The 12,792-nt window shown below is 33.8% G+C and overlaps 1 protein-coding gene across 1 annotated transcript; it reads right to left on the reverse strand.

Moving 5' to 3' along the window:
* Positions 1-1,970: 1,970 nt before the first annotated feature.
* LOC141300755 (cryptochrome DASH-like) lies at positions 1,971-12,586 on the reverse strand. Its single transcript, XM_073831053.1, has 14 exons — positions 12,449-12,586; positions 11,144-11,316; positions 10,965-11,058; positions 8,560-8,690; positions 7,870-8,018; positions 7,537-7,625; positions 6,710-6,783; positions 6,532-6,621; positions 6,359-6,438; positions 6,173-6,232; positions 4,670-4,827; positions 4,465-4,584; positions 2,265-2,441; positions 1,971-2,184 (listed from the first exon to the last, which is right to left on the reverse strand). Exons 1-14 carry the CDS (start codon positions 12,509-12,511, stop codon positions 2,083-2,085), a joined length of 1,560 nt encoding a protein of 519 aa, XP_073687154.1. The 5' UTR covers positions 12,512-12,586; the 3' UTR covers positions 1,971-2,082.
* Between the last annotated feature and the right edge of the window lie 206 nt (positions 12,587-12,792).

A 12,792-nucleotide genomic window follows, 5' to 3' on the forward strand; every position in this document is an offset into this window, starting at 1 on the left:
GTTTTTTTTAAGTGTCTTTATAAATATTATTCACGTAAGTTTCAGCACTGAAAGCAGCTGTTAAATTATTATTAATGATCATTTTGATTTTTTAAACATCAATCTGATAGTGTGTAATAAAGCACTTTTCATTGCATGGTTGGTGCATGGTTTATTAATTTATTTTAAAACATTCTAAAATACTGGATTGATTTTTTTCTAGCTTTTCTTACCAATTTTGTTGTTTTAATTATTTTTTTAAATTTGTTTTAATTATTTTATTGTTTAAACATCCATTTAATTTGAGACTTAAGAGTCTAATAAGCACTTTTAATTCAAGAGTTGGTGCATGATTTATTTTTGTATTATTATTTTAAACCATTCTAAAGCAATGGTTTGATTTTATGCTTCCTTTATCAATTTTGGTGTTTTATGATTTTTAAAATGATCCCAAAAAATAATAAAATATTATTAAAATTATTTTTATCATTTAAATTATGGTTATTTAATGTCATGTTCCACTGTGACAATTTACCCCTATAGTATGCAGTGCTATTGAGGCATGTTAAAATTACACTTAAATATCAATAAAGAGGTTTTTTTAAGTAGAAAATACCAGGATGTGCCTTTATAAATATTACTCACATAAGTTTCAGCACTGAAAGCAGCTGTTAAATTATTATTAATGATCATTTTAATTTTTTAAACATCAATCTGATAGTGTGTAATAAAGCACTTTTCATTGCATGGTTGGTGCATGGTTTATTAATTTATTTTAAAACATTCTAAAATATTGGATTGATTTTTTTCTAGCTTTTCTTACCAATTTTGTTGTTTTAATTATTTTTTTAAATTTGTTTTAATTATTTTATTGTTTAAACATCCATTTAATTTGAGACTTAAGAGTCTAATAAGCACTTTTAATTCAAGAGTTGGTGCATGATTTATTTTTGTATTATTATTTTAAACCATTCTAAAGCAATGGTTTGATTTTATGCTTCCTTTATCAATTTTGGTGTTTTATGATTTTTAAAATGATCCCAAAAAATAATAAAATATTATTAAAATTATTTTTATCATTTAAATTATGGTTATTTAATGTCATGTTCCACTGTGACAATTTACCCCTATAGTATGCAGTGCTATTGAGGCATGTTAAAATTACACTTAAATATCAATAAAGAGGTTTTTTTAAGTAGAAAATACCAGGATGTGCCTTTATAAATATTACTCACATAAGTTTCGGCACTGAAAGCAGCTGTTAAGTTATTATTAATGATCATTTTAATTGTTTAAACATCAATCTAGTATTAGTGTGTAATTAGGCACTTTTCATTGCATGGTTGGTGCGTGGTTTATTAATTTATTTTATACCCCTATAGTATGCAGTGCTATTGAGGCATGTTAAAATTATTATAAAACCTTAAATACCAAGATGTGCCTTTATGAATCTGATTCAAATATGTTTAGGAACTAAAAACAGCTGTTAATTTATTAATGATAATGTAAAATATGTTTGGAAGGGAAAATATTTTTTTATAACTTTTCACTATCATTCTGAACACACAGCTGTCTTTTACAACGTTTTCCCTCAGTTTTTAAAACGAAACTGAAACAGTTGGCACTTCCTATTTCTGAATAAATGAAAAAAAAAAAAAATAGTATGTGCACATTATTCAAATTTTTTTAGTTCTCCTATAATTTCATTCAGTATATATCACCGTTTCATCTGAGAATGGGTAAAGTCACCAAAAAAAATCCCAATCCTTTTATTTTTAGGTGTAACAGCCTAAAAAACAACTCTAAAACTTGTATCATCCTTAACCAAACCAGAACATTTGCAGGGATTTATTTAAATAAAAAAATGTGTTCAACACAAATACAAGAAAATCTGAGTTAAGGTTTGTAATAAAGTCCTCAGAATGTGAGCAGCAGTTTCTGTATCTGCATGTGAAAACAGATTCAGAAAGAGCAACACAAACCCATGCTATTTTTCATTTCCTCTTCCTCATTCCACTGTGTAACTTGTGACCTAAACAGATGCCTCGCATCTATTTGTGATCCCCAGCAGAAGAAAAAGCACTTTTCCATTAAACCTCCTCCTCAGAAACCTTTATTCTTGGAAAAGTAGAAGTCAATGCCTCTGTCTTTATGTTGTCTTGGTGTGTGAGATGATCCCTTCTTTCCTTTTCCTGAAGGAGCAGACTGAAAAGAAACCAATAAGATTGTGTAATTAGTTTGAAAACAAGCTTATATTTGTTAAGTCAAGTTGCAAAGAATCTTACTGATTTGTTGTTGACGTGGCGACTCCACTCGGGCGCTATGATGATAGGAGAAGGGTATGTTTCGTTGAGCAAAACCTGGGCGTGTGAGAGTGCCGAGTTGCTGAGGGTCCATGGTGTGTGAACGTCCCCACCTTTAATACCCTGAAGCTCTGGAACCCACTGTCGCACATAGTCTCCCTTCACAGATACATTATTAGTGTCAATTTTAGTGTCAAAATTTGCCTTATCATCTCTCAGAAGCATGTGTAACTTCCTCTTCCTATATTTACACTTACACTCATACAGTAGTAAAGCCTGCTCACTTAAGTGACAATGAACAGCAGTGGAAAATACCAGGACGTGCCTTTTGAATATGATTTACATAAGTTTAGGCTCTAGAAGTAGCTGTTAATTTAATAGTAATAGTAATGTTAATGATTTAAACATCCATTTAATTTGCTGATATTAGAGTGTAATTAAGCACTTTTGATTTAAGAGTTGGTGATTTATTTATTTTTATTTTAAACCATTCTAAAACAATGGTTTCATTTTTTTATGTTTCCTTTACACATTTTGGTGTTTTATTATTTTTTTTAATTAATTTGCTATTTAAATTATGGTTATTTAATGACATGGTCCATTGTGACAACTTAGACCTATAGTATGCAGTCCTATTGAGGCATGTTAAAATAATAATATAACCTGCTCACTTAAATAACAATAATGAGAATTTTAAAGTGGAAAATACCAGGATGTGCCTTTATAAATATGTTTAGGCACAAAAAGCAGCTGTTAATTTGTCATTTATGTTCATTTTAATTGTTTAAACAACCATTTAATTTGCTGATATTAGAGTCTAATTAAGCACTTTTAATTCAAGAGTTGGTGCATGATTTATTTTTTTTACCCATTCTAAAAAAATTGTTGGGTTTTATGCTTTCCTTATCAATTTTGGTGTTTTATGATTTTTAAAAAAATATTTTACTATTTTAATTATGGTTATTTAATGACATGTTCCACTGTGACAACTTACCCCATGTTAAACAGATAGCAGAACCTGCTCACCTAAATATAGAAAAAGAGTATTTAAAAGTGGAAAATATCAGGATGTGCCTTTATGAATATGATTTACATAAGTTTAATTGTTTAAACATCCATTTAATTAGGTGATATTAGATACCATGTAATTAAGCACTTTTGATTCAAGAGTTGGTGAATGACTTGTTTTATTTATTTAATTTTTAAACCATTCTAAAGCAATGGTTAGATTTTTTTTATGCTTCCCTTACCAATTTTTGGTGTTTTATGAGTTTTTTAATAACTGTACTATTGTAATTATGGTTATTTACTGACATGTTCCACTGTGACAACTTACCCCTATAGTATGCAATGCTACTAGGGAATGTTAAAACGATGAACCTGTTCAGTTTGATATCGAAAAAGAGTTTTTTCCCTGCAAGTGGAAAATACCAGGATGTGCCTTTATGAATATGATTTACATGAGTTTAGACACTAAAAGCAGCTGTTAATTTAATATTAATAGTCATTTTAATGGTTTAAACATTCATTTAATTTGCTGATTTGCTAGATAATGTGAAATTATGCCCTTTTAATTCCAGAGTTGGTGAGTGTTTTTATTTATTTATTTATATTATTTACACCATTCTAAAACAACGGTTGGATTTTTTTAATGCTTCCCGAACCAATTTTGGTGTTTTATTTATTTTTTCAATTATTTTACTTTACCATTTAAATTACGGTTATTTATTGATATGTTCCACTGTGACAACTAACCCCTATAGTATGCAGTCCTTTTGAGGCATGTTAAACTGATAGCAGAACCTACGTAATATATAAAAGTGGAAAATACCAGGATGCGCCTTTAAGTATATGATTTACATAAGTTATTTGCTAATATCACAGTGTAATTAAGCATTTTTAAACCTGTAATTCAAGAACTGGTAGAAGAGGTTGTCACAAAAGTTCAAGATTATCCTTTTTTTAAAAATACAAATAACTAATATTTCTTTTAAAAACAATAATAAACTTTTAAAAATACATCTAGTCTGAAAAATATTCACTCAGGTAAAAAGTGTGACAACTAGACAACTGCTTTCTCTTACTTTTTTGTACGTGCTAGCAAAATGTATGAATCAGAATGCAGGTGTTTTTGGTTTAACGTGTCATTACAATAAGAGACCTGAAAAAAACTACTACTTACGTTATTGTCATAATCAAGTCCTTGTTTGATCATATTAAACTTCCTGTTTTCTCGTGGGTCATTTCCTATTCCAGCACTATAGAGCCAGTTCCCATAGTTGCTGCAGACGTCATGGTCCACCTGATGCCAGTAAAAGATAATAGAGCATTAAACAACAGCAAAAGCAGACCGCACCATTCCATCAAATATAGCAAATGTTTCCTACCAGCAGGTATTCAAACCACTCAGCGCCCAGTCTCCAGTCTAAGCCCAAGTCTTTAGTCAGAAAACTGGCCACGTTTTGACGTCCTCTGTTGGACATGAATCCTGTCAGCGCAAGCTCTCTCATGTTCGCATCTACAAACGGCACTCCAGTTCTCCCCTCTGAATGAGAGAAAAATATTGACTTTTAACATGCCTTGCGAAAGTATTCATACCCCATCATTTTTTTCCACATTCTTTTTATTGTGCTGCCTTACGGTAAACTGCTTTAAATAACTTTTTTCCCACGTCAATCTACGCTCCATATGCCATAATGGCAAAGCAAAACAGGTTTTTAACATATTTGCAAATTTACTAAAAATAAAAACTTAAATGATTCCATTGCATAAGTATTCATACCCTTATCTGAAACAGTTCAAATTTACCTCAGGAGCATTCATATTGCTTGTAGATGTTACTACACTTCATGTGAAGTTAACCTGTGGCAAATTCAATTGAATGGAAGTGATTTGGAAAGGCGCACACATCTTAATAAAAGGTCTAACAGCTGAAAATGTATGTCAGAGCAAAAACCAAGCCCCGAGGTAAAAACAAATCTGTTTATTGGGCTCAGAGACAGGACTGCATCAAGCCACACATCTGAGGAAGAGTTGAGAAGAAAATCTGCTGCATTGAAGGTTTACAGACGCATGTAGTCACTGTTACCCTTAATGGAAGAAGTCTGAAACAACCAGGACTTTTCCTAGAGCTGGCCTTCTGGCCAAATTGAGCAATTGATAGAGAATGGTGGTGAACAAGAACCTAATGGTCATATATGGAGCAAAACATCCCTGAAACACTCCATGGATCTGGGCTTTATGGTGGTTTGGCAACACTCAATCCTCTTCTCAGTAAAGACACATGAAAACCCACTTGGAATTTTCAAAAAAGCATCTAAAGAACTATCAGATTGTGAGAAACAAGATTCTCTGGTCTGATGAACCTCAATTCCAAGCATCATCCATGAAGGAAAACAGGCACTACTCATCCCCTCAGAGTACCATGTATATGTCTATTCCCATCCAACCTTTCAGAGCTTGAGAGGTGAAGAGGTGATGCAAAGAATGGCAGATAATTGCCAAATGTTGATGTGCAAATCTTGTTTCATCATACCCAAAAATACTTGAGGCTGTAAAGGTGCTTCAGCTAAGTACTGACTTAAGGGTATGAATACTTATGCAATGCACTTATTTCAGTTTTTTTTTTTTTTTTTTATATAAATTTATGAAGTTGTGACTATTGTTTTTGTTTTGGCATTATGGTGCATGGAGTGTAGGTTGATGTGGAAAAAAGTCATTTAAAACAGTTTAACATAAGGCAGCAACATAAAATGTAAAAAAAAATATATATATATATATATAATAATAATAATAATATAATTAGAGAAAATCAGTTAATATGTGTATTAATTGGTTGATGTAAGTAAGTACAAAATTAAAACTGTAGGAGAAGATGTATAGTCACATACCTTTCCATGCATTAAACAATGTCATATCTGTCTTCCAGGACACATGCTTGTCTTGCAGACCTTCAATTCAGGAAGGAAGAAATTGTTTAATCATTTAAAAATGTACAAATGATCAACAAGAAACTAAAGCCAACATAGATTAAAAAAAAAAAAATAATAATAATAATAATAATAATCCAGACTTACCATTCATATGAAATATTCTGTTTCCATATTTTAAACCCACAAACTTGAAGTAATCTCTCCAGAGAAGTTCAAATATCACCCTGGTGAAGATAAAAATTGTATTATCGCATAAAAAACCTGACACAAGTTCATTTTATTTGAAAACATATTTCTAACCACGATATGATATTCACCAGTATGTGCTTTGGTTGGCGGTTCGTTCTGCCTCATACTTCTTAATCTGCTCATAGATGTACCTGGGTGATATGCAGCCCAACGCAAGCCTGAAGGAGGAGGATGAAAAACCACAACTGCTCAGCATTAGTCTGTACTTTGCTCATGCATTATGAATACATCAATTTGAGGACTCACCAAGGAGAAAACTTTGTGGAGTAGTCAACTCCGATCATGCCATTCCGGGTCTCCTTATAAGTTGCAACGGCATTCTGTGATAAAACAAAAACATCAAGTTGTTCACCAAAATAAAATTAGCTGGAAATGAATTCACCGTAAGTCATCTAAGATGTAAATGAATCTGTTACTTCATCTGAAGAAATTTGGAGGAATTCAGCATTACATCACTTGCTCACCAATAGATCCTCTGCAGGGAATGGGTGCCGTCAGAATTAGAGCTCAAACAGCTGTTGAAACATCACAATAATCCAGCAATCCATTTGCAAAGTCTTTTGCTTTCTGTCCATAATCCATAATACTGCTTCCGCTAGTGAAAACGTTCATCTCTGTTTTCCTTTCACATCAAAATCCACAAATACACAGTATTTGTTTAGATCAGAGGCCTTTTTTCACTTGTAAACAGTGCTTGATCTGTATATCTCTGGAGAAAGCAATATTATGGATCGAGGACTCATATTTTACCCAGAAGCTTCTTAATGATTACTTTATTTATCGCAAACAGGCAGCTTTTTGCTTCATAAGATGTTAACTGATTGACTTGATTCGTGTTGTGTATTATTGTCATGTTTTTATCAGCTGATTGGACTTTCACTCTGACGGCACCCATTCACACATTGGTGAGAAAGTGATGTAATGCTAAATTTCTCCAAATTTGTTCAGATGAAGAAACAAACTCATCTGCATCTTGAATAGCCTGAGGGTGATTACATTTTCAGCCACTTTCATTTTTGGGTGAACTATTCCTTTAAATATTTTTTTTGGAAAACTGTAGGAAGAGGCCTCACTGTATCCCAAAAGTAATGTTTTAGCCTAGCAAGAGCCTCGGTCTCTCCACCACGGCTTGGGAAGGCCGATCTGCAGTCCTCCACTGGCTCTGAAACCACAGACAGGAAATATATCAGGATTATTCTGATTAACTCTGTTTATCTTTCAAATATCCCTCTAAGGATTGTACAGTTATATGAGAGGAAATCACAGCACAATTTATGTAATATTGCTATATTAAGAAAAAGGAAATATGAGTAACTCATTCAGCCTGAAGCTTTTCACTGTCTTACTGACTGTGTCACGTTTTAGATCTTGAGATATTGGTGCAGTTTACTCTAAAATCAAGGTACCTGTCTGTCCCAGGGCCTCAAATGTCGGGATGTTGCCCTCTTCCAGTCCAAGAGGAAGAGATTTAAACTGGACCGGGGTGGAAAGGACAGGTCGCACTCTGCCCTGTCCCTCAACTACTTTTCTAAACTGGGTGTAAATGTCAGGTAACCTTACAAAAGACAGAAATGTACAAGCGTAAACAGGAAATTAAGTTACACAGACAAATAGCTGACCTCATAAACACTGAAACTGAAACTGCAATTACTAATCAAATCCTAAAAAAACAAGAAGTTACAATAGCAGTAGTTGCAAAGTAGTTTCCAGGGCTTTCCTGTAAAGTTTCCTAGGAAAGTTGAATGTTTTATTTTAATGAAAAAACTGTGTAGTTTAAACCATTGTAACAAAAATAAATAAATAAAACAGTAACACTTTAAGTTTCTTTAGTTAACATGAACTAAGAATGAACAGTTCGAACGGACCAAATCCCATTAAATCCCTTAACGTAAGTTAATACTAGAATTGTTATTCTTAAGTAACACTATTAAACATTTTGGTAATTGACATCATTCTAAAATAAAATGTAAATACTAGATGGAAAACAAACTAAAACTAATAAACATGACAAATGCATATAACACTATTAAAACTGAAAATATAAAGTAATAAGCTTATTTAAAATATCTAAACTAACGCTGTAACACTTTTCCTACCCTCTAATGTGACTGAATGGCAGATCATCTCTGTGGTAAAGAGTAGAACCCCAGAAAGTCTGAACTTTGACTTTGTTTTGGCAGCAGATGTCTTTTAGATTCTTCTCCACTGACTTTTCCTCTGACGCCACCTTCAGGTAATAGAGAGAAATTGTCAGACTAGTCTACAACAGAAAATAATAGTTGAATTTAGCAAAAGTTTAAAAGTTCAGAAGTTTACATACACTTGATTCTTAATACTTTGTTGTTGCCTGAATGATCCACAGCTGTGTTTTTTGCTTAGTGATAGTTGTTCATGAGTCCCTTGTTTGTCCTGAACAGTTAATCTGCCCGCTGTTCTTCAGAAAAGTCCTTCAAGTCCCACAGGTTCTTTGGTTTTTCAGCATTTTTGTGTATTTGGACCCTTTCCAGCAATGACTGTATGATTTTGAGATCCATCTTTTCAGACTGAGGACAACTGAAGGACTCATGCAACTATTACAGAAGGTTCAAACACTCACTGATGTTTCAGAAGGAAAAAATTATGCATTAAGAGCCAGGGGGTGAAAACTTCTGAACAGAATGAGGATGCATACATTTTTCTTATTTTGCCTAAATATCTTTTTTTTTTTTTTTTTAGTACTGCCCTTCAGAAGTTACAGAAGATTACGGAGCCCCTTACGTCACCTGTAGAAGAAAAATAATTAATCCGTGGGGACGGTTTTGCAATTCGTTCCCTCAGTTTATAAACCGTACTCACGAATTCTTAAACTGTTCCCTCGGTTTAACAACTCATGCCCACGGATTAACAAACCGTGCCCACGAATTTCCAATCCGTGCGCTCAGATTTTGTAAACCGTACCCTCGGATTTTGAATCCGTACCCACAAAATCATAATCCGTGCGCACGCTTTCGCAATCCGTTCCCACAGTTTGTAAACTGCTCTCACGGATTTGTGATTATGATAAGCTTTTCACCCAGAGTTAGATGCATGCTGCACTATTAATGTTATTATTTAATAAGGCCTATTATTACATTGCATTTAGTTTGAGAGCAAAGGAATGGTAACATCACCTGTACATTATTTGTTTTGTATTGCTTTTTACCTTCTCCTCTCCAAAACTCGTTTTTTTTTTAAATTCAGGTAATTTTATATTTTGAAAAATATTATATAAAACAAAGCCGTTTGAACAGCGCTCTTCACTTATTCTTTTATTTTGGTACCATGACCGCACTTACAAAACAGGCTTCTTTTTATCGTTTATTATTAATAACCAATAGGTTAAAACACATGATGTTTTGGCAGCTAATCTATTGGTGATTAATATAAAATAAAGCTAAAAACTCTGTTTTGTCAGTGTTGCATAGTCTCATATAGCCTACTGAGAAATAAAGTTTAATAAATGCAAAACAATGCATCCAGCATATAAACAGGTGTCCTGGTTGAATTTGGGGGCGGGGCCACAAATCCGTGAGAGCAGTTTACAAACTGTGGGAACGGATTGCGAAGGCGTGCGCACGGATTATGAATTTGTGGGTACGGATTCAAAATCCGAGGGTACGGTTTACAAAATCTGAGCGCACGGATTGGAAATTCGTGGGCACGGTTTGTTAATCCGTGGGCACGAATTGTTAAACTGAGGGAACAGTTTAAGAATTCGTGAGAACGGTTTATAAACTGAGGGAACGAATTGCAAAACCGTCCCCACGGATTAATTATTTTTCTTCTACAGGTGACGTAAGGGGCTCCGTAGAAGATACTTCCCTAGAAGATGAAATAAGTTAAATTTACCCTGATCTTCAAAATCAAAACGTTTTCATTGCCTGGCTCTTAATGCAATGTATTTCCTTCTAAAGCATCGGCGAGCATTTGAACCTTCTGTAATAGTTGAATATGAGTCCCTCAGTTGTCCTCAGTGTGAAAAGATGGATCTCAAAACCATACAGTCATTGCTGGAAAATGGCTCAAATACACAGTAATGCTGAAAAACCAAAGAATTTGTGAGACCTGAAGGACTTTTCTGAAGAACAGCAGGCAGTTTAACTGTTCAGGACAAACAAGGGACTTGTAAACAACTTTCACTAAAAAAAAAGAAAAAAAAAAAAAAAAAAAAAGCTGTGGATCATTCAGGTAACAACACAGTATTAAAAATCAAGTGCATGTAAACTTTTGAACAGGGTCATTTTTATAAATTTAACTATTATTTTCTCTTGTGGACTATATGTGAACATCTTTTATGTGAAATATCTTATTCAGGTCAGTACTAAACAAAAAATAACATGCATTTAGTATGATCCCTTTTATTTTAGTAAAATACTTAACATTTTGCAGATTCTGCAAGGTGTATGTAAACTTTTAACTTCAACTGTATGTGGCCACAGAGCTTAAATGGTCAATAACGGCTGTTGATGGCTTTGAAACGCACCTCCTCATGAAAAGCCACAGCTGTGACTGAGCCCAGTTGCTGAATCAAATCACTAACAACTTCTTCCGGCTTCCCTTGTCTCACCAACAGTGTGCTGCACAAAGCATATAAGGCAAAGATATATTAATCAGTATGTGTACAGAAAGTACATTCAGTGTGTAGGCTAATGAAATTCCCACCTGCCCCGTTTCTTCAGTGTGGCCCTCAGGTCTTTGACACTGTCCAGGAGGAAACGTAAACGAAAGGGACCGGTCTTAGGGAAGTTGAAGTGATAGGTGCCCTGGTAATGGCGCGGGTCGAAGCAGTAGAGGGGGATGATGTGATCGGCATTCCTCTGAGCCCAATGAAACACCTGGATGAATGAGGTAAAACCGGTTTGTCATGTTTTTCTAATAGGTTCAACAAAGCTTAACTTCAAATCAAGCACTACAGTTCATAAAATCACTGTTCATTTGCCCCATTCATAGAATTAAAATTTGTTTACTAAATTAACTAGTAAACAATGTTTGCTTTGTGTCATATATGTGACATATGTGACCCTGGACCACAAAACCAGTCTTAAGTCGCTGGGGTATATTTGTAGCAATAGCCAAAAATACATTGCATGGGTCAAAATTTTTGATTTTTCTTTTATGCCAAAAATCATTAAGAAATTAAGTAAAGTTCATGTTCCATGAAGATTTTTTGTAAAATTCCTACTGTAAACATATCAAAATGTAATTTTTGATTTGTAACATGCATTGTTAAGAACCTAATTTGGAAAACTTTAAAGGTGATTTTCTCAGTCTTTTTGATTTTTTTGCATCCTCAGAGTTCTGATTTCAAATAGATGTATCTCGGCCAAATATTGTCCTATCCTAACAAACCATACATCAATAGAAAGCTTATTTATTGAGCTTTCATATGATGTATAAATCTCAGTTTTGTCAAATTTAACCTTATGACTGGTTCTGTGGTCCAGGGTCACATATATGCTATGTGTCATAATAAATATTCATGATAATAAGGATCATGTGACTGGAGTAATGATGCTAAAAATGTAGCTTTGATCTCAGGAATAAATTACATTTTTAAACATATTCAAATAGAAAACAGTTATTTTAAATATTAAATAAGTGCAGGTTTGGTGAGCAGAAGAGACTTTAAAATTTTAGTTTAGTCCTCCATAGAAGCGCAAGCATGTGACCACGCCCCTCCGTGACGATTACAGACAAACCACCCAATGAGCGCCCAGATTTCGCTTCATATGGACATTATGTTTTACAACTCAAATATATGTAACAAACTCCATTTATTATTATCAAACGTTCCGTTTAATGTCTAAAAAATGTATATTCGTACAAGAATCATTGCGGCTTCCTAAATCTCGAGCAGGATATCATGTTACAATGTTTAAACGTATGGATTATGGCTAGAGAGTGGTTTGCAAAGACTGTACGCTTCTACGCTCGTATAGATTAGAAAGATTGTCATATTTACAGTACCTCGTTATCATGCAGACGCAGGTCGTTCCTTAGCAGACATATGACCGTACGAGAAGCGGACATCCTGGAGGGGAAATAGGTCTTTAAAGAAGTCTCAAGCAGTAGTGTTTATGTCGAGCAAGGCAAGCAGACAGTCCAGAGCAGCGGTGGGAGTGTGACGATGGGCACGTTTAGGTAACACACAAGCGTGTTGTTACCAAACACGCAGTCTGAAAGATCACGTGCTCTTCTTACCAAACTAACTTTGTCAATACGTCTTAAAATAATAACGAATAAGTATTTAGAAAAAGTTTAAATGTGAACAAATATGTCTACACGATATAACAAAAAGTAACACATAATGA

The sequence above is a fragment of the Garra rufa genome, chromosome 24, assembly GCF_049309525.1.
Source record: "Garra rufa chromosome 24, GarRuf1.0, whole genome shotgun sequence".
Classification (NCBI taxonomy): domain Eukaryota; kingdom Metazoa; phylum Chordata; class Actinopteri; order Cypriniformes; family Cyprinidae; genus Garra; species Garra rufa.

What these genes read in the sequence shown, in the direction of transcription:
- LOC141300755 (XM_073831053.1), bottom strand. Translation starts at nt 12,511, where the DNA reads ATGTCCGCTTCTCGTACGGTCATATGTCTGCTAAGGAACGACCTGCGT. An exon ending in CCATTCAGTCACATTAGAGG is followed by an intron (nt 8,019 to 8,559) that starts GTAGGAAAAGTG and finishes GTCTTTTGTAAG; the next exon opens with GTTACCTGACATTTACACCC. An exon ending in TCCACAAAGTTTTCTCCTTG is followed by an intron (nt 6,622 to 6,709) that starts GTGAGTCCTCAA and finishes CTCCTCCTTCAG; the next exon opens with GCTTGCGTTGGGCTGCATAT.